The following is a 21,320-nucleotide window of genomic DNA, read 5'->3' on the forward strand; positions in this document are numbered from 1 at the left end:
GCCTTCCGCGTGACACTGCAGAGACTACAAGAGCCACGAAAGCTGAGTCTGACCTGGGGGCTTCAAATTTACTTCAACAGCCGAGCAAATTAAATGGAGAGCACGTTAAGCGGGTTGGGAGATTGTTGTTGACCAACAAATCTTCATTAAGTTCCCGCACCAAGCTGTGCTGCACCTCCAATGAAACTGATTACTGTGTCTCCATCTGTGTTTCAACTATTTCTTACCAGGCTTAAAAGAAATTCAAACTTGCTTTAGGTCTAATTAGAAATAAAACACAATATGAATCCACTTTGCCCCACGCATGCACCTAGTTTGGAGGTACTGGTGCATCATTCAAACAGGCCAGGTTCCACTCTGTTCACCACCAGTTATTTACTACCCTGGTTTTCGCTACTTCTTTTACTTACTGCTGGTGTCTCACAGAGACTTTGTTCACTTTGGTGGCTTTCTGGATTAGTGGTTTGCATTACCGAACACAAGGTCTGAGATCAGTTCCTGGCACTGCTCTCCAGCCCTTTCAGCCCAAGAGCGACCAGCATGAACCCCAAGAGTTCATACGACTCGCAGCTTCCCACAGCAAAGCCTGTGCCCGGCATACCAGCAGCTTCCACAGGATTAGAGAAAAAGCCATTTTCAGATACTCGTGACTGAAGGGAAGCTACTACAGCTGGAGGCTCTGACAGCCTTCCCCGCAGGCCACTGCTAGAAATGCAGCTCCACAGGTAAAACTCAGGTGCCAAGCTACGCTGCTCTATGCGCTTTAAAAACACTCTGCCCAATTTAGACCAAACAGAGAATGGTTTGAGGAAGAAGTGCAAGGAAAGGAGAGTTATATAGCTTTGGCATCTCCAGGGTACATGCAGAGCAGGATCTTCTGCCACAGACTGTCCTTGCCTTAAGGTAAGATGATAAACAATTATCAGTTATTTCTCTTCTGAATACAAGGTAGGAAACAAAAGGTGCACGCAGATACACCACGAATGAGGGAGTTAGCCTTTAGTATCATTCTCTGCCAGATAACATTGATGGTGGCTAAAGTATGCATTGGCCGTGGCTGTACCCCATACCATGTTGTCCTTAGAGTCAGACAACACTTCAAAAACACGGATGGGACTCAACCTTTGCTGTATCAAAGAAGGCATCCATTATTGGGGTTTATGCAGCAGCACCTCAGCACCCAAGCTGTTACTGGTTCCCAGCACTTGAGCATTGGAAAGCAACTGCCCCTTCCCAAAGCTGCCTGTTTGGTCCCAGGCAAGAGTGAAGAGTGCAACCACAGAAGCTGCCCTCTGATAGGATCTGAATTATTTTTTGCTAGTGGTTAATTAGTCTCCAGCTCTAGAAGAAAATGAGTTCTGTTCTTTTTGTACCAGGTGATCTATGACATTTGGGGGCACATTTTTTTAACTGCTAGTTTGTTTTAGAAATATGGTAAGAGTTAACCTAAATGATCAGAAATACCTGTAATCCCAGGAGCTAACACAAACGCTGGGAAAATCTAGACCTCAGATCAGTTGTGCTGCAGAATATGATGAGTTCCTTTTTTTTTTTCCTTCAGCAGAGTTAGTAGTGAGATTTTACAATGAGAAGAAAGCAATTTGCTTAGCTGACTTGGGATTTCATCTCCTTCCACTGCATCTTAGGCTATACACACATCAGCAAGCAAAGTCTCAGCTCTGTTCAGTCTCAGTCTGACCTCTATACTAACTTGATTTATTGTTTTTAGTTCTCAAATAGTATATTACATTATACCCCAAAGGGTCTGATTAGAATGGGCCAGTATTTTAATGATTTATGAGGGGCATCTGGGACTGCACGGGTAGCATACGTGCTGTGTCACTGCTATAGGAGGAGTCTGTATTGATCCACACCAGTGTGCTCCAAGACAAAAGCGTGTCGAACTCCAATAAGCTTTAGTTCACAAACCTGATTTGACAGGTGGCCAAGCTCACACTGGGACTGACTGTAGTTCTCATGGTGGGAATAAAACAAAACAGCTGGGTTGCTGCTAGCCATTGCATTACGAGAGGATTTCCATTCCTTCCTCATCCTCTATTTCCATCTTACAGAGCTTAAGGAGGTGTTTATCCTTCCCAGTTCTGTAGCCAGAAACCTGGGCAACAGGAGCTTGCTATCAGCGTTGTGGTTTATCTTTCTGCCAGAAGATACTGGTGAGAAATACAGGCTACTGGAACTAGCCTTCCAAGCCTCTCCGAGTCCTGCCATGGCTATCAGGTTGCTAGAGAGTCTCAGATCAGAGAGGCTGGGGTGAAAGAAAGATGAGGAAACACTTAGAAAGACAATGCAGTTGTTCTTAAGCCATAGTATTGCTGTGTTTAATAAGGGATCATGCTATTTTTTTAGGGTACCTCTGAAGGAGGACTTTGCAAGCACGGAAAGAAAGGTATCGGGAGCACACCATGGCAATACAGGGTTGCTCTGTCCTTGGTTTGATTTTTGCATGTTCTGAATTCTATTTTGAGCACCCAAGGCCAAAATCTGGTGAAGCATTCTTAGGAAACCTCGTCCCCCAGAATGGCAGTCCAAACTTGACCAGAGGGCGACTCTTTACCCTGGTTCAGCTATTACAACAAGTGTTTGGCAGCACTCTGCCCCTGGGTTGCCTCCCACCTCAGACTTGTAGAGAGGTAGAAAAATCATCCAACTTAACTTTACCATCTCCACCTGTGCGGTAGGAACAGCAGCGCCTTCCTCACAGGCTCGGTGCGATAACAACTATAAAAATGCATTCCAGTGCTCAAGAAACACCAGGGAACCAGCCGCCTACCTCCTGCTGTTTCCCATCTTCCTTCTAGCAGGTTGCTCAGCCCTCCTGCTAAGCCAGCATAGGGATTCATCTCTGCTGTCTCCTGTAAGCTGGGTAGCACAGAGCTATCTTGTTGGAGCTGGTAGAGACCACAGGGCAAGAAGAAAGAGCAGTGAAGCTGTCAATGCCCTCAAACCGAACAGACCCAAAAAAGAGCAATATATTGTTTTTAAGATAGAAGAACATACCAGAGCTAGTCACAGGGGAGAAGGGCTTCACATTGCGCCATCCTTTCGGTTAAATCCTTGGAGCAGAAACCATTCATTTGTAATGGGATTCTTTGAATTCTGAAGCCTGGTATTTCCAGCGCTGGGCTGGAGGACGCTGCTATATTAGTTATTGTTAAAGCAGCCTCATTCACCTTCAGATGCCTGCTAAACTCTGGTGGGGACACAGGACACTGACCTAAGGGACTGCATTACAGCTGGGGTTCTGTGCAAGGCATGGCGCAGGTCAGCCTTGGCCTCTGAACAGTTATTGCTGAAGCAAGAAGCAAACAGATCATTTTGGAGGTGACCTGGGAAAATTAGATCGGGCTAGATTAAGAGTACACCACACGGAGTAAGCCTGAGGAGTAAAACCATGGCTGAGAGACTGGAAACAACACCCAAGCGACACTTTGTCTTTCATTAAGCTCGATGCAGCGTGCCCAGCAACTCGTCCGTGGCTTTCTCGTGTTGTGTTCTGTTGGAAGTGAGATGTCCACATTGACACCCCTTAAAAAGCAGACACGATGCAAAAGTGCGTAGCAGTCGGGCTGCTTGGCAGTCACAGTTTCACCCCAAACAGCCCCAGAGAGGGAGCAGAGAACGTACCCTGCAGTGTGCAGCGCTAGCAGGCTCTGCCTCCCACACAGCGACAGCACTGAGGCTGAAATGCATCACGGCAAACGTGAGCCTCCAGTCCACTGGATCAGCTTCAGAGAAATAGGCTCAGCGCATTTCAAGCAATCTGTGAATGAACCCAAGCTTGTACCTCTCCGCAGGGTCAGGGTGTACTAACAGCATCGAGTAATGAGAGCACCACACGCTCCCTGCAACTGCAGGCTGCAAATATTGGTAGAGCATTACTACAAGTCATGAAAAAGCAACTAGGATTTGTGTTGTTCAGGGAGGGTGAAGGCTTTGGAGGGGTTGTACCAAAACACCAGTGTCAGCCAGACAACCCCGGTGGTTACTGGCAGCTCTAAGGGGAAATCCAAGTGGCACACATTACTCCTGATTTACAGCAACCTGCATCAACTTGCCAGCCTCTCTTTCAAAAATGTTTCATCCTTTGAGTTTTTCAGTAATCTTCCGAGGGTGCTTCCAGAAGAAAGAATAGAGTTTACTCATTCAGAGTGTACCGGCTTTCACCTCAGACAAGTCACTGCTGGAGGCAATAGAGATAAAGTGACGTGACAGCCCTGGTGCACAGGAGAAGAGCCAGCCGCACACAGGAAGAACTGAATTTTAGGCAAACTTGTCTTCAAGTGGGAGCATAGGGATAGCAAGAGGGTCTCACGAATGTAGCACATACAAGAGCTGTTTAGTGCTACATTACTATAGATTGGGATTTTTGCTTTCTCAAGAGGGAATGAAAGCAGTACTGAATGGAGGAAGGAATTACAGACTGTCAGAACCGATCATCGGTCGAGTCTGATGGCTGAAGTCCATTGCAGAAGAAGCTAGCAATGTTGTTTTATCTTGGAGCGGTTTCCTGGCAGGGAGCTAGGGAGAGTCTCAAACATGGACATGCTGTTGCAGTGACAAACAGCACGGAAATGTGGTAGATGCATTTTGGACCAGTTACTGTCTTTGGGTCATATGCAGTGTGTGTGATTCTCTACCAGATCAGGTTGGGTTAATGGGTATAAGGATGCACTCGGCAGCTGAGAGCACAGGAGTACCAAGGGGCTCCACAGGGCCCAGTTTTGCAGTTGAACTTCTGTGCTCACAGCCAAAAGCCCTGCATCCTTGCTGGGACTAGGGCTGGAGGGGAACCGACTTTCCTTTGCTTGCTTGCCAAGAGCCAAGTTCAGGTCCTTAGAGCTCTGCAGTGCTCTTGTTCCAGCTGATGACTTCATGAACACCTAGCGTCAGGAGGAACACAGCTCCCTGCACAGCTTTAAATGTTTGTATTTCCCTCCATATGCCGATGACATCATTGCCACCTGAGGGCCTGAACTCTGGTCTTGGCAGGTAAAAGCCTTTCGGGTCACCTTACATTGGGGTTCTTGCTCTCGATGCATATTTATGTAATGATTGCTAGATGACTATAATTAAAGGGCTGTAAAGCACCACCTAAAATGCACTAGTAATAAATTCTTAATAGCTGATACTATAACAAGCAGTTACAAAAAAACATATCATAACATGCATATTGTTAACAGTGTCTGGGCCTGTTTAATGCACAGCTTTAAATAGTTACAATGCACACTATTAAAATGGCATGTAAAATTTGTAACTAGTAAATAAAATCTCCAATTCAGTAACAATATATGCCCAAGTTTCAGCAGTGAAGAAGCCACAGCAAAGCTTGGGGTAGATGAGCTATCTCCCCTTATCTCTGCAGTCCTTCTGGTGGTGCTACCTATCAGCCACAGTTTCTGCAATGTGTACTCCATGTGCCCACCCCTGCCTGGTGCAGACTCTGCCCCTGCCTCTGTCCTGACTCAAAAGTGTGGTTAGGATCCCATTTATATTACAAAAATGCAACTGTGTCCAGAAAACCCTTGGTTTTGCATTCCATGAGGAAGGGGTGTGTCAGGGAAAATCCATTTAGCTGCCCACATTTTCCATTTCTCTTTTATCCACTCAAAGCTGCAGTGTGGGCAATATCTCTACAGAGATGATTCCCTGCGGCTAAAGAATAAAATAAATATACATGCAAGACCCAGAAAAATTAGCAAAATCAAAAGGTGGCCAGGTTTTGTACATTTGGTACAACATTGCTGCACATGAAAGGATGGCTGCTTCTGTCTAGCTGCTGCCAGGAACCACACACACGGTTGGTAAATATAAGGGTACTAACCAGCTGATGACAAGAGAATATTTTATACTAGAGTTACAGACAAAAACGAGGCCACCCTGCCTCGGGGCCTGCATTCTGATGTACATCCTGAAACAGTCAAGACCATCAGGTCTGAGCCCTGCTGGCTGTCCCACAAACTTGCTATGAAAAAATTAGACATTTTTGAGGCTTCTGAGGCCTGGCAACCCATAACATCAGTGGAAGCTGTGGTAAATTCAGCATATTTGAGAACCAAGATGGTTGATTAATTTCTTCTTTACATTTGAATAGTGCCATGCATCAGAAATGTCACTGCCGGTTTCCCTGTATGTCACATGGAGGAAGGTTCTACCTGGACAAAGGTTGCGACACATCTCCAGTTAGGACAGAAAGTTTGGAACCAATGCAATAGTGAGGGGGGAAAAAAACCAATCAGATGTTTTCCTCTTCCTTGTGCTGCTCCAAGATGGCCAATACAGAGATTAATTTAGCTAGTCTGCTCCTCAGCATAGGCTCGGCATGGTCTGTTGAGAGCAAGGCCATCTAAATGGATTTTGCCAAGTCACACCAAGTGGGTGCCTTACCCGAAACGTATAGCTGGGTTAAAGGGGGTCTTGAAGCCTCTACTAAATTTGGAAGTGCTGTTCAGATTACATCCTCCAGCTGCTGGAGAGATTTTCTTACAAACAGTTGGCTACTCAAATACCTTGTGCCTCCCTGGAAACCGCCTCTGTCTCAGCTTTCAAGTCCAGCCAGCCCTACCTCAGTCATCGCTGTATTTGATTCATACCATCTATATCCTGTAGCGCTCCTAGCAATTGATAAATTATGGCTCCAGCGAGACTATCGGGTTAAACACCAAGGAAGAAAGAATGATGACAGTAATACTTGTCATTTGCGCGGAGATGTAGCAACACAAAACCCTCTCTCCAACATATGTTATCTTGGAGGAATCTTTCCAAGGGATAGGCTTTCTGAGAAACGTTTATGACTTTTGAATACACGATAGGCATGAACTTGACACGACCTACTTTGGCCAAGCCCTGGGCTTCAGCCTGGTCTTTTACCACCACAAATCAAACAGTCTATTTGAAGTGCAGTCAGACTGATATCTTCACTGAGATGACAAGGTTACAGCACATACCAGCTTGAGAAAAAAAAAAACCCAGGATGTAGAGCGCTTTTTTGTCAGGATTTAAAAATTCAGAAATATTTTTACTAAAGGCAGAGGAAAATGGCTATGTTCTACCATACACAAAAAACAATGCAATGCCTGAAATTATTAAAATATTCATTACATCATTGAAGCAAGACCATTGACATCCCGATATTATACTCAAATCCCTCCTTTATCTCAGCAATGGAAAATGCAAGGAAAAGCAGAGGATAAAAAGGCTTTCTACTACATGTCCTAGACACAAGAGGTGTTTTTTTCTTCCTGATTTTCCACAGCATCATGCTGCAGGGTTTTGCGTCACCCCATCTCAGCCTTCACACCATCCTCTCAGCTTGCTCTTGTACCAATGTAATACCAGATTGTCAAATTACACTGACTTCTGAGTTTGCTCCTATTTAATCAAATACTACGGTGTTGGAGAAACTGGATAAAAGGTGGCACATGGTTCCAAGGACCGAGGCACCTGTCAAGGGGTACCTGTCTCTAAAGGCCCTCTCCTCAGCATGGCACTGAACAGCACTAATTAAGTTACAGATAAAGCTGTAGTCACTGAATTAACTGTAAAACAACCAAGGCATCCACAGAATATGCAGTCCAAGGGGCATTAACTGCTGGGAAAAGAGGAAGCCTAAACATTCGGGAAGGAGACACTGTGAGCTCTCACAGGCCCACTTTCCTTTCTTCCTGGGATATTCCGTATATAAGGAACCATTGACCTGGGCCACTCTTGTAGCCCAACTGCAGCGAAGCTACTAATGGATTTCTAGAAAGGGGGCTACAGATGCCAGCATGGCACGGTGACACGTATGGCCTGTGTCATACTCTAGGTCACTCTAGATGATCAGAATGACCTTCTGCTCTGCGATAGGCCTCTCTGATTGCAATTCTCCTGCTAGTCATAATTAAGGAAATTCTATTACACAGTTCAGATACAATTACAGTTACAAACCAATTCAAAATTAATCTAAATATAATGGTACAATTTCTCCTATGTGATTGAATAATTACTGCAATACAACTCCAGTAGGGCAAAGATCAGGAACATTTCATATGAATATCATTCAGAAACCGGCATTTTAAAATTGTATTGCTCATTCATACGGCACACATCACAGAAACAGATCCACTACATAAAGTGAATGTAGAGGAATTGAGCTGAGAATCATTAAAAACATTTTTTAAATTGAGAACCACCACATTATTACATATAATCATTTTCCTTTCACACTAATTTGTTTTAATCTATTCATGCTCCTTATAAAACATTACACAAAATTTTAATCATAGCATTGTTTTCTTTAAACATGTACATTTCAGTAAATGACACTTGCATGTATAAATTTAGTGAGTTAAAAATGTTAGACTGCTAGAACTGAGCAGTCATTTATTCAGAAAAAAATTGCCTTATTTTCCTGTCTGTAAATTTTCTATGGAAAGCTATTCTATTTTTCAGTGCATTCATTATTCAACCTATTAGTTGAATAGTCCTACAGAGAATTCTCTGCTTTTGAATCATTCACAGCCTGTTAGTTCCAATTATTTCATATTTGAAATTTGAACCCCAGTCCTTCGTTTTTATTGGACATAGAGTTTACATGAACTGATGCTGTTCTCCAGTTGAACAAATGCAACCTTAACGCAGATGGAAAAAGTTTTGTACACAACGTCAGCCTGTGTTTCAACAGGAGTCTATTCCATAGCTACAATACAAGATCAATGCGAGCACAAGCTGAAAGTCGTCTTAGGATAATTCTGAAGAAGCACACCCATCTTATAAAGACCATCATTCCACAACTTCTGATATCCACGTAGCATACACTACCTTCTTCTGCCAAGCCTACACAGTTATGTTCCCTTCTAGAAATACAACTTAAAAAAAAAAAAAAAGTCTGAAAGAGCACTTTTCCTAAGGTGTGCTATACTTCAGAGTTGTCCACCCAGCTGCTACAGGAATGGACTTATGGACCTGGAAAGCACAGCTCCCAGAAGAGCCATGTCAGTGAGTTGCCGCCTGTCCCTCCTCACCTTAATGACAGCCTGAACACTGCAATGTTACCAGGACTTTTGGCCAGTGCCCTGTAATTCTCCACTCCCATGAGGCTTAGAAAAGCAAGGCTGACAGCAGCCTTCAGTCCTCTGAGGCTAGGTAATATGAAAATCAAAGTATTTATACAGTGGAGAGGACGAGAGAAAGGGATAACAGGCAGTAGTAAATAAGAAAAAACAAAACAGTTGAAAGCAACTTTATAGGGAGTGAGAAGTGCCCTAGAGTGGTCATTAGCCACACTGCAAGGAATGAGATACATCAAAAAAGGGGAACATTTGCTGCAGATATTATGAGGTGGGAAGGATTGGAGGAGGCTGTTATTCTTGAAAGCATTTAATGAACTGGCAGATGGCCCTGTGGTCAGGACACAGGAAACGCAAGTCCCATTTCTGCTGCAGACCTCCTGCGTGGGATCAGAGGAGTCACGCTGGTGGCTGAGATCACCAGCGGGAGCTGGGCAGGCCTGGTACAGTGGGCACTGGGGTGGCCAGCATCAAGGAAGCTATCAAAATTGATGGGGGATGTCCGTTCCAGCATGGGAATTCCTCCATGCTTCCTCTTGCATAAAGCCATCCAAAATGGGCAAGAACATCTGCTTTTGTTTTCACAGTAAAAGCTGACACTGGAGGAGATACACACATTTGGGAGGGGAGCACATTCCACAGTGGAGCTCTTTGTAATACAGACAATACAAGACCATCCTGGGAACATCATTATTTGGTGAAAACTTACTGTATGCAAGAGGACAAGGCTGCCTGTGAAGATGGCAGAAGAAGGTGTACCAACAGAAGAGCAGGTCCCTCTTGGCAGCTGGGTGGCAAGGCAAATCACCCAAGTGCATGGCAGAAGGGGGGCTTCTAGTCAACACTCGGTGGCCTAACATTGACACAACAGTCGCTGCTTCCCTCCTTCGTTTCTGTGGACATTTCAGGGGCTCAGTTGTTCCATTTCTCCTTCAGCAAAAACATGGATTAATATAAAAGTGCAATGAGCTCCCAAAGCAGGCTGGTCTTCAGACTCTCTCTCTCTCTGTCTTTGTGCATGCAAAGACAAATATTTTTAAGCAAAATGACACCAAAATGTGCACTTAGGGCTAATGAAAGTACCTTGATGAGAAACTAGGAAAACCTTTCACCACAGTTAGTGTTTGGAAAGAAATTGTCCATGGAGGTCCTTGAACATGAATACAACCTATTTGTAAATGGCAGGGCTGTTCAGTAGAAAGATGGAAGGTTTCAGGTTTTCTGTCCTGGACTGTTCCACCCCAAATCACCCCTCTAATCATTTATGCAAAAGACGTTCAGCATTCAGTGGCAGAGCAAGACTTTGACTCATTAACTACAACTTCATCCATGTTCTAGACAGATGCTTCTGTTCTAAAGCTGCTCAAGTTGACAGAATTCCCAATATCTCTGTAATGCAGACACTTGACTAATTTTTAGAACATAGAAAAAATACATTTTTTTTTAATAATTTCTTGAAACATAACTCTGGTAAAAATAGAGTTTCTTTTCCCTTCTTCAAAAATCCTCCCAACGGTTGAAATCTATAGCTAACACAAGGAACCACTATTTCAAAAGAAATGTATCACATGGGAACAGAGTAATTCCAGAGATAAATTGATGCCTAAAAAACCCTGTTTCACCTTGTAATTAAAGTTCTTACTTCAAGTTTAGAAATGGGACAGTTCTTGGAGGGTGCAGAGAGGAATGCAAATGAAACAACCTATTAAAAACCATATATTAATGCTGATGCAAATGGCAGCTGGAATCACTATAACTTACTCATGCAGATTCTTTCCACCATGAACATTTGTCATCTGTACAAGTATGGCTGGCAACTACCGTCGGAAAGAACCAAAATGCTCCTTACGGAGTTTCCCATGTTGAAGCTGACAATTAAAGAGTTAACCCGTGAATAAGATCTTGCATGACCAAATCCATTCAGTTCAGCTCAGCGCTGAGCAAGTTATAAAAGACAAATCAGATAAAGTATCTATAAGGAAGTCCTAGTTACGTGGTTAAAGGAAAAGCTAGCCTACAAAATTAGTAACTTGTTTCTATATCCACTGCGTAGGTACATTTACCCAACACCTTTTCCATAGCATTGCCTCTTTCCATTCAAAAGCAGAACTCTCGTGTTGGCATAGCAAGGACCGGGCTGTTTCACTGCGGTAGTAACAGTGTCTAGAATTCCAAATAGGAAGTGGGAAAATTCATACTACTATGAAAAAACCCTTTCAAAATATAATCATGAAGTTTTAATCAACTGTTTGACATACCTAGAAAGAAGGGTTGAGCAGTCAGGTCAAATAAGCCTGCTGAGGCCTTGAGCCTAGTAGTTTGAAAGAGCTTTAGCTTCCAATTTGCCATAATAATACAAAACTCTATTTAAGAAGCACAGGCTTCAAAATCATTGTGTGAAGCACAGCATGGGACTATGGGAGCCACTGGACTATTGTGTAGACTGCAACAGTATTCCCAAGTCCAGTCACAGCCTCTGCTGTGATAAGTACATAAATGGATGAGAAAAAGACAATTTCTGCCCCGAAGAGCTTACTACTGTAACTATGGGCAAGCTTTGTTGAGGGGACAAGGGAGGGTGAGAAGAAGAGCGGGAGACCTCAGAAACGTCTCTGGCTGGTGGTGAATGTCTGCCCTCCACCTTTCAGGATGGCCTGGGACTCCCTGTGCAGCAGGGACTTACTGCGCCCCAAGATAAGAAGTACCTCCAGCCGGACGCCTTGCATCCAGAGCAGTGCAGAAACACCGTCCCTGGAGGAGCTGCGGCGCCTGCTCTGGACACGTGCACCCCCCACAGGGCACGTGGATGAAGTCTGGCCAAACCTTTACGTGGGAGACCTGTAAGAGAAAGGGAAGCATTGAAGATGTTAATGCAACTCTTAGCCCTCACCCTATACCCCCTGAAATCATCTACTCTTTATTTTAAGAGTGTGCTAGGCACTAATTTCATGCCTCACAGTAAGCCTAAGTGTTGAGCAAGGCTGAACTGTACTTAGGATGCTGTTGCATAAAGAAAAGGCATCCTAGGTATCCCAAAAGAATATGCCCCCTCCTGATTTCTCCTCCCACATTAGTACAGGAGTCCCACACTGAAACAACCTGGGGTGTCCGTGGCATCGGTACTGCAGGTGGTCACGCCAGAGCCAGGTAAAACAGGATCAACCTCATGTTCTCCTCACATTGCCAGATAGTACCAGTCCCCTGAACTGATGGGTGCTCAGCAGAGGTGACTTGGTGAGAAACCAAACCAGAATACTCTTGGCTTGTGCAGAAATATCATCACCACCACCTTTTTATTTTTTTGTCAGTTGAGAAGAAGAACCTAAACTGATGTTTGGGGGAAAAAAATGCAGGAAACTTAAGTCAGTTTCTTAATGAGGCACTTCTGTCTTGAAGCATTTTGGTAGATACTTTGTACCTGATCAACCTGTCAGAAAATAGCCGCTACAACTTCATACAGTTTTAACAAACTGCACCATCAGCAGCATGTTCTCCCCTGCGCTGTCATGCAGCAGGCGAACGTAACTCCCCATCCTTCTTCCAGGTATGTTGCTCGTGACAAAGCGCAGCTCAGCCGAATGGGCATCTCCCATGTTGTGAATGCTGCTGCCGGGCGATTTCACATTGACACCGGACCCAAGTTCTACAAAGACCTGCTTGTGGATTACTATGGAGTAGAAGCAGAGGACAACCCAAACTTTGATCTCAGCATTTACTTCTACCCAGTTGCTCGATACATAAGAGCAGCACTGAATTCCCCAAGAGGTAACTAGACTGTCTGTGCATGTTGCATACCTTCTGCATAGGAGCCGAGCAGGGCAAGTTATCAAACAGTATTTGGTATAAACCAACTATCTGCAGATGTGGCCAAGAAAGGAGATACCCAAACCAAGTAGCATCACGCCTGCCTCCTGAATCCCACAGTGAGTGGGAGTTCCCCTGTTCCCCTGAAATGGGGAATGATGCACTGAACAGGCTTTCAAGGGGATTCTCCCTATGCCTAGTGCTATTCATCAGCAAAAGGCAAAATAGCAAGTATCCCTTATTACCTATAGGGACACACTGACCTGGGAGGAGGCACGTATACTTGATCTTTTCAAATTAGTGATGAGGTTTAAAATAAAAGCTGGGATAGGGTAAAAAGACAAGGGCAAGCATCATATTTGAGTAAGGAGAATCAACTATAACGCTACAGTCTGTGCAAGTCCTACAAACACAGGATAGGAAAGAACTTGCTTGGAAGCAGTTCTGTAGAAGAGAACCTGAGCAACACCACCAGCTGGGAGATAACGCCATGCTGCTGCTAGAAGGATTACAACCTTGAAACACGAAGATAACCTGCAAAATCCTTAGACTCACTAAACCCAGGCCAGGTACAATGCCAGAGGCCTGGGGCTAGTGGGGGATCATTACTGTTAAGGACAAACCTTCACAAAAGCAAGTCTCCACCGTGCCACAAAACCGTACATGTACCCACTCAAAAGTAAGTGATTTAGTAAGTGATTTATTACGAGAACAGTTAAACACTCAGCAAACTGGTTTGCTTGCATCATGGTGAGCTTTAGTATCAATGAGGGTCTTAAAATACTAAATACCCAGCTTAATCATACACAGCTAGTAGATCTGATCTACACCATAGGAAAGGGAGACACAGTAGCTGAAAATAGAGTGCCTCTGTGCTAGATACCTTAGTGTTTACTGCTGTTTCAAGGGCTTGATCTATCCTGTTAGAAAGTATTTGCCTTTGTGAAACTGAGGGCTACATTTGGATTTCAAAAGCACTAACATATTTGGGGAATTTGGATCTGCACCCATTTCTATAACAGCATACGCTATTTGCAATTGAAGTAATTATTGGCGGTGCTCCAGACAAAGGTAAGATCCAAAAATCTTTTGGTGCCTGTGTAAAAAAAAAAAAAAAAAAAAAAAAAAAAAAAAAAAAAGAAAAAAAAAAAAAGTTCCACATCAATTGACAAAAAGACAGAAAAGAACATATGAATTGTGGTGGCCACAAAAGCAAACAAAACCAGTGCTTTGCAAGATGCACGCCCAAATACTGCAAGTTATGAATGCAGAACAAGTTAGGGCTCCAGGCAAACACAATGAACTCATCATGTCTAGAGTGCATATTTATCCCTACTCCCATGCTTTTAGATATTGCTTTACTGAACTCCATATGGAAGCAGGGTTCTGGGAATGGAGACAAGGTGAAATTCAATCATACACAGTCCAGCTGTTGCTGACATTCATCATTTTAAGGAAAGTGCAACAGTTTAGAAAATATATAAACAAGATGTTCTGGAAGCATAATTTCCTGAGGTACAGAGATTTAGCAGCTAAATACCCATAACCTGTGCAGGGATGAGACAGGGAGAGGATTGTTACTCACATCATTTAGAAGAAGAGGAAAAACGGCATTTGTTATAAGCAGTGATGTTGAACAAAAAATTATACCAGGTGACAAGAGGCCTGTTCATATTAAACTCAGGATGTAATGAGGTACTTCTGTTTGATTGAGAAGTCATTTAAGACTGCTGCTTAACTATTACAAGCAAATTCCACATCTTTTTTTTTTTTTTTAATGGAATTAAATTATCTTTTTCACCTGGGAGCATAAGTCAAAGTTAAGGCTATATGATGCACAAACATATTTAAAACTAAGAATCAAACACTCATTAGAATTAGGTAAGAACTGTTACTCCCATCATGCTTGAAGAAAAATTCTGATGCTTTACACCAGAAGTCCAGAAAACAGCATGGTCAGATTTATTCCAGATTTCTACCTTAGCTGAACAGAATATGTCTTTGGTGATGTAAGGAATTTATTTTTAAGGCAATTTCTTCAAACCTGGATGCCAGAGCATGAGCAAAAGGAAGCACTCACGTAGTGCTAACGGGGAGCTACTCCTCTCACAGCGGTCAATGGCTGCATCACACCCTGAGTGATGTCCTTCATCATCTTTGTCCTACAGATTAAGAAATACAGGCGCTACTATTGCAGCCATGCCATATCAACGTTATTGTATGAACCCTGCCACCTTGGCTGCCATTCCTTCAGCACAGCCCTGCTGGTCCTTTGCCCACGTAATAGAGCTGTTTGGGAAGGCTTAGCCAAGAGCAAGCAGATGCATGATCTGCTTCTGCAGGGAAAAAACATGGTGTCAGGGAAGTACTGGCCTTCTCCCTCATGCTCACACTCAAGGGGCAACACCCTGAATATCAATCTTGCCCCTTTGCATGGCCAGCTGTACAATTAACATTTTTCTGGAGTGCAGTAAACCTAAGCTTAAATCAACAGGGTTTGGTAAAGGCTAGCAGAAGCGGGCGGGAACGAGAACTTGAACAGATGAAAGCATGCCATGAACAGACCATGCAGAGAGAAAGATTCTCAAGTAGAAAGCTTCTCCTTTTATTGACCTCCGAACATGTTTAAAACAGGCAGGTTTAAATCACCCATTAACTTCCCGAAACGGCAAACCCTTTGAAAGGCATTTCCCTTCTTCCACTTCACTGGAGCAAACGAAAAGCTAGGCTCTCTCTCCTGCCTTCTTCTCAGTGGTGGTGGTTATGAAAGAAGCTTAACTTAGGAGAAAAGGGTTCTCTCTCTTGACTCTGCCGTAGGTGCATTACATACAACAGTTCCACCTCCCACTCTCCGGCAGATGACAACCCTTACCTGATCCAGGAGCTGTGGGAAGAAGGGACGCACCACCAATTTAGAGCTCTCTGTAGGCTTCTTGCTATTTTCAGCTGTGACAAGACAGACGCTTGATTAATCAAGAAATAGACAATTGATTCTGCACCTGGCTACAGGACAGGGGCTAGAACATAACAGGAGATGAAAAAACCATGGTGGAGTGGGAATAGACCCTGGGGCCCACTAGCCCAGCTGAGCTCCCCTCCTGGTGAGCAGCATAATTCTGCTGGATTCAATGGAGCGAGGGCAGCTGGGCGTTCACTCCGGGTGACTGTCTGAAGCCTGGTCTTAAGCCAAATTGAATCCATCCTGCAAGAAAGCAAGGGCTAGTTCAGGACATTTAGCTCAGTTAATGATGAGTAGCAAAAGGACAATAAGATATTATGTGTTTTAATGACTAATTTGTTCAACAACATTGAATTTCCCAACTTGAATTTGGCCAACAAAGTTGAATGTGCAAACTTTATCCCTAGTGCAAACCCTTTGATGTCAGTAGAGTTACAGCAGGCATGAGCTGGATATAATATCCATAATCCGTTGTTAAAAACCAAGTGTTATTGTTCTGCACAAATCCCAGCCAGATGACAGTTATTGTCTGCCTCTGCAAAAAGTAGCTTGAGATGTGCGGTGCAACATTTCAAATAAGGATTGCAAGATTTAATAACGCCAGAAGCTAAGTGCCCCCACTTCTCCTCAGTTAATCCCATTATTCCTACGGGATCCTGTTACACGCTCAGAGAGAAGGTTGCAACATGGCCCTCTAATGTGGGATTGGTCCAACTTCTCTTTGCATTGGATGTTAAAACAAACAGGGGCGGGGAAGGCAGATTTGGAGGGTGTTGGCTTGTGCGTGGATTCTTCGGTACAAAAGATCTGGTTATAACCTCCTTGCCCACCCCATGACAGGGGCACGCACCACAACTGCCTCTGTGACCACTGCTTTCCCAGGCTGTGGTCCAGCAGCCGCCAGGGAATCCAAGCCTTGGTGCATCTCGGCTGCCTCCCATGAGAGGCTGATGCAACGCGCCGTTACCAAGACCCCTGCAGTCAGCCCACATGGTGCAGGCGTGCTTGAGGTGCTATTCAAATGCAGTATGTCCTGGTGGGTTCAGAGAGTCACCTAACCCATATACAGCTACTGCTGAGACACAAGGGTCTGAGCCTGGAAACAGAACCAAAGAGCAACACAGTTTTTGTTTCCTGACTCAAGTTTAACATTCAATTTGTTTGCTACAAATAATCACATAGTAAATTCAAATCTGCTTTCATTAGAGCAATTTTAGGTTAATTAAATCATTTCACATGACTGATTTATCTGCAACAAACAGTCATTTTATTGTCAGTGTACCAGCATTTATCATAACCTCTGTGCGTGGTGAAACAAAGGCTAACAATGTGGAATAGATATTGCACACGTAAAAGAGAGACTCTACCTGCGTCCTCGGGGGGACGAGTGTGTTAGAGAGCCGTGCAGATTAGGTCCAAGGTCAACAGCTGGGGCTTGTCCAGGTTTTTGCTGAGACACCTTCTAAAGCTAGCTGCTGATCTAGGAGGACTCTTTTGAAGTGCAGATAAGTAGGGAAGAAAATTCAGTGTGTTCTTACTCGCCACCTTCTCCCCTCAGACACAGAGTTAGATACAAAACAGAGGAGAGGCAGCCTGTACAAGCAGGAGGCTGGAATTTGTCCAGCTTTCTGTGCCCCTAGCAAAACACGCCAGGCAGTATTTAATGGCAGCATCCATACCTATGCTCAGCTCCGTCTTCAGTTCCAGACCGCAGGTGGGGCTGAGCATTTTCCAAAGCAGAAGGCTCCATCTGGGTGGAAAAAATAATGGACCCAAGAGCAATTTTTGAGAAATTAGGTTCAGAACACCAAGTCTTCTGTCCCCCATCCATTTTCTGGCCAAATTTAGATTGAATTTCAAAATATTTAGTTTTATTTAATCAAATCCAACATTGAGGCCATCTCTTTTTGGTTGTTTTTTGTTTGTTTTTTTCCCTGCCTGGTACAGCTGAAACCATAAATATAATTTCTTTTTCCTTTACTTGTAGAGTGCTGGTAGCTTAGAAGTTTTTAGAAAAAAAAAAAAAAAAAAGAAAGAGGTTCTGCTTCCAAAAAAATTTTTCAGAACATACTGTTCCTTGGCTTCTGTTATCGGGGGTGTACCTTAGGGTCAGTGTCTGGATTTCCCCAGTCCCTGCCATTACATTGCAGTTAGGCCTACTGCAAAATACTGAAGCATGGATTTTCCAAAGACTTTCTGGACTTAGCGCTATTCGTGGTATTTCTCAAAGAGAAATTGTGCTCCTGACTCCTTTATGTCCCTCTGAAAAATCCCAGACATGGGTTATTTAGGTCTGAAATGCCTCCTCTGGGGAGCATAATACAGCATATGCATCCCACAATGTTGCTGTGAAGGCTAATGATAGTGAAGCACACTGAAAAAAAGTCTAGGGAAAATTCAAATTAGCATTATCTTTTAGCAGGGGTGCAAAGCATTTCTCCATATTCCCACAAGAAGTAGGACTTCACTTCCAAGAATTCCCATGGAGTTAATGGACTTGACAGAGAGATGTAATTTAACTTGAATGATGGCATCAGTATCTCAATAAATTCTGCGAAGCTGTATCTGAATGGGAAAACACAAATAGAAACCACTTGATAGTCTAATTCTGCAAAACTGACATTACGTTGGAAAAACCTCTTCCTTCCCCCCAAGGTTTCGATGCCCAGTCCAAGTCTGCTGTCACCAGAGCTGTTTTCACGGCTTCCTTGGAGACTATATTTGTGCCTTTATTTCTGCTGAAGACATGTCTATCTTTAGGTCAGAGCTCAGATTTCTCATGCCAGGATAATGAAAGGTGGCTGTGTCACATACATTGTGGAATTCAACACTTCTCTCAACCTGCTGGCCGGAGCAGGTTTTTACAACACATGCTCGCACACTCCGAGCATGTGGCTATGCCATCATCATTAGTCAGAACGGGAACGGTTGCTAAATAAATACTCTGTCACAAACAAAATGGGATTTAAGATGAAAAGCTGTGCACAAAGTACCCAGAATTAACACCCAGGGAGATGCGGGCAATCAGTCTGAGGTTTTTGGCTGGATCTAGGCTCATCATCCAACGAGGATATTTTTATCTTGCTCCCTGGTAATGGAGAAATTAACATGCTGTAAGCACAAACAGAACAAGGAACCAGCCCTGAAAAGCTGTCCGTTCTTTCTACCCCTCCTTACATTTTACAGAGAAGCAGCATCTGAGTTACTTTATTCCATCTCCAAAGGAAAAAAAAGCAACATGGGATTGTTTTTACTGATTTTCATCTTTTTCTGCATAGAAATTGTATTGTTGTTAAGTTGCATTTTTGTAGAGCTGTACAATTAGTAAACAAGAAGCTACAAATGTGGCAGTCTAAAAAAATTAAAATAAAAAAATGCAGACAACATTTCATTTCAAACTTATGAAGATTTCCAGTGAAGAAGTGTTCTGAAATTTTAATGATAAAATTACAACATCTTTTTAGCTGCCTTAATGGGAGACAGAGCCATCCATTAGGTGGTCAGAAGCTCAAATCTGATTCTAATCACTGGTTACTTCAGTAATGCCCAATTGCTGAGCCATGGTCTCTGTGAAAAGGCTAAATCTGGCTGCAGCAAAGGACAAGAGTTTGAAAACTTTAAGGCATGGCAATAATTGAGTAGAACAACAGAACTGTTTTTTTTCCAATTAAAATTTTCTCATCAAATGATACCATTTTTGTGAAAGTTGAAGCATTTTAAAATGTCTACAAGATGTAGGTTTTCAGATTCCAGAATGAGCTCTTTGCTCACATCCAGAGGGAAAGGACTACAGGCTTGATTTTTTCCATCTGAAAGCAATCCTTTTGACAAAATTTCTTTTAATTTCACATAAACTTTTTTGGTTTTTTTTAAATGGGTCTTATCTCCTTCCAGCATGGGTCAAAGACACACATTAGAAACCTGGGAAGCAGGTCATGATACAGAATTGTATTTCTCTGGCTGCTTCCATTAGTGATCACAGCAGAGAAACCTAAAGCAGAGCAGAGGGAAGGAGGGAGCTGGATCTCTGGAAGGTCTTCCCTGAGGCTTGCTTACAGCAACACGGAAGGACTCACAATATTACTCTTAATGAACTCTTAATGAAGATGCACACCTCACATTGAAATCTCTGGGGAACTCAAAACATTTCATAAACCATTTTTCTAGTGACCACCCAAGACAGAGAGAAGGCGAAGGCATTAGGGAAGAACAGTAACTATAGATGTACAGGGTAGGCTACAGAAGTAACAAAAAAAAAAAAAAAAAAATACAAGTAAGCTGGTGCAAAGAACATGTACAAACAGCCCGCTGTTCTTATTGGTAACACCCATTTTCCAACACACTTCCAACAAGGTCTGGGCAGCAGTCAGCACCTTCAGAAACTGTTACTGCCCTAAGCAAAGAACAAAAAAAGACCTTGTGGAAAACCAGGAGCCTTCTTATAACAAAAGCGAGCACTCCTGAGCATTGCACATTTGAAATCCCAAGTTTCCAGGCCCTCTGGTAGTAAGCAACCCACCAAGGCTACTTCCCATAGCATGGCCTTCACATATGAAGACTTGAAGCTTCGCCAGCAAGTACATCACTCCCAAAACCACGTGTGAGCAAGCAGGGACACCATGGACAACAAGCTGGGGAAGGGAGCTAAGGGCATGCCACCAGGCTGACAGCTAAGCCCAAACAAGCACAATCATGGCTCCTGCAATGTAATTATGAGTTTTCTGTCCCCAGCCATTAAAAACCCCCTTGCTCCCCAACCAGCCCTGCACCAGGTCTGCTCTGCAGGGCTGAGCACACCCTGCTTGCTCAGCCCCAGTGTCAGCACCACTTCCATCTCCACTCCAGCATGATGAACTGCACCATTTGGCCTCCTGGCACAATTGCATCTCTCTCTCCTTTTTTTTCCAGGCAAAGTACTAGTTCACTGTGCAATGGGAATCAGCCGATCTGCAACTCTTGTCCTCGCTTTCTTAATGATCTGTGAAAATATGTCCCTCGCTGACGCAATCCAGACCGTACGCTCACACAGAGGGATCTGCCCCAACTCTGGCTTCCTCAAGCAGCTTCGGGAGTTGGACCTCCAGTTAGGAAGAGGGAAAGGCAGAGGAGCAGAGGCCTACTAGTGCCAAGGGGGCATGTCTCCCAGCACTGGACCAAGAGATGCTGCCCTCACCAATGACCGTGCAAGGATGCTGTCAGGACTGCTCTGTAGCTGCACTGAGAAACTCCTTGGGAAATAGCTGCACATAAGCAAGCTAGTAGGAGTTCAGTATGTATTTTTTGGATAAGCCCACTAATTGAAAGAAAATTAAATAAAGAAGGATTCAAACCGGCAGTTTTGCTCACCCGGGCCTGTTTATTTAACTACCTGTTGGGCAGGGCATAGGGAGCAGTTGGTTTTTCATGCAGAATTTAAAAGGCGGCACAGTCAACTTGAAAAAATACTTTTTACTTGCTTATAATTGCATTTATATGGCAAGAGGGAAAAC

The 21,320-nt window shown here is 43.6% G+C and overlaps 1 protein-coding gene across 1 annotated transcript; it reads left to right on the plus strand.

Annotated features, from left to right (window-relative positions):
- The first annotated feature begins 11,717 nt into the window (after window positions 1–11,717).
- Window positions 11,718–20,954, plus strand: LOC104129006 (dual specificity protein phosphatase 13-like). Its single transcript, XM_009641866.1, has 3 exons — window positions 11,718–11,908; window positions 12,613–12,833; window positions 20,740–20,954. The coding sequence occupies exons 1-3, from the start codon at window positions 11,718–11,720 to the stop codon at window positions 20,952–20,954; spliced, it is 627 nt and encodes a 208-aa protein (XP_009640161.1).
- The last annotated feature ends 366 nt before the right edge of the window (window positions 20,955–21,320 follow it).

The sequence above is a fragment of the Egretta garzetta genome, unplaced genomic scaffold (genome assembly GCF_000687185.1).
Source record: "Egretta garzetta isolate BGI_Z169 unplaced genomic scaffold, ASM68718v1 scaffold56, whole genome shotgun sequence".
Classification (NCBI taxonomy): Eukaryota; Metazoa; Chordata; class Aves; order Pelecaniformes; family Ardeidae; genus Egretta; species Egretta garzetta.

Bases quoted from the DNA above. Each gene is read 5' to 3' on its own strand.
- LOC104129006 (XM_009641866.1), top strand. From the start codon at position 11,718: ATGGCCTGGGACTCCCTGTGCAGCAGGGACTTACTGCGCCCCAAGATA. The intron at 11,909-12,612 runs GTAAGAGAAAGG...TCCTTCTTCCAG, and splicing joins AACCTTTACGTGGGAGACCT to GTATGTTGCTCGTGACAAAG. The intron at 12,834-20,739 runs GTAACTAGACTG...TTTTTTTTCCAG, and splicing joins AGCACTGAATTCCCCAAGAG to GCAAAGTACTAGTTCACTGT.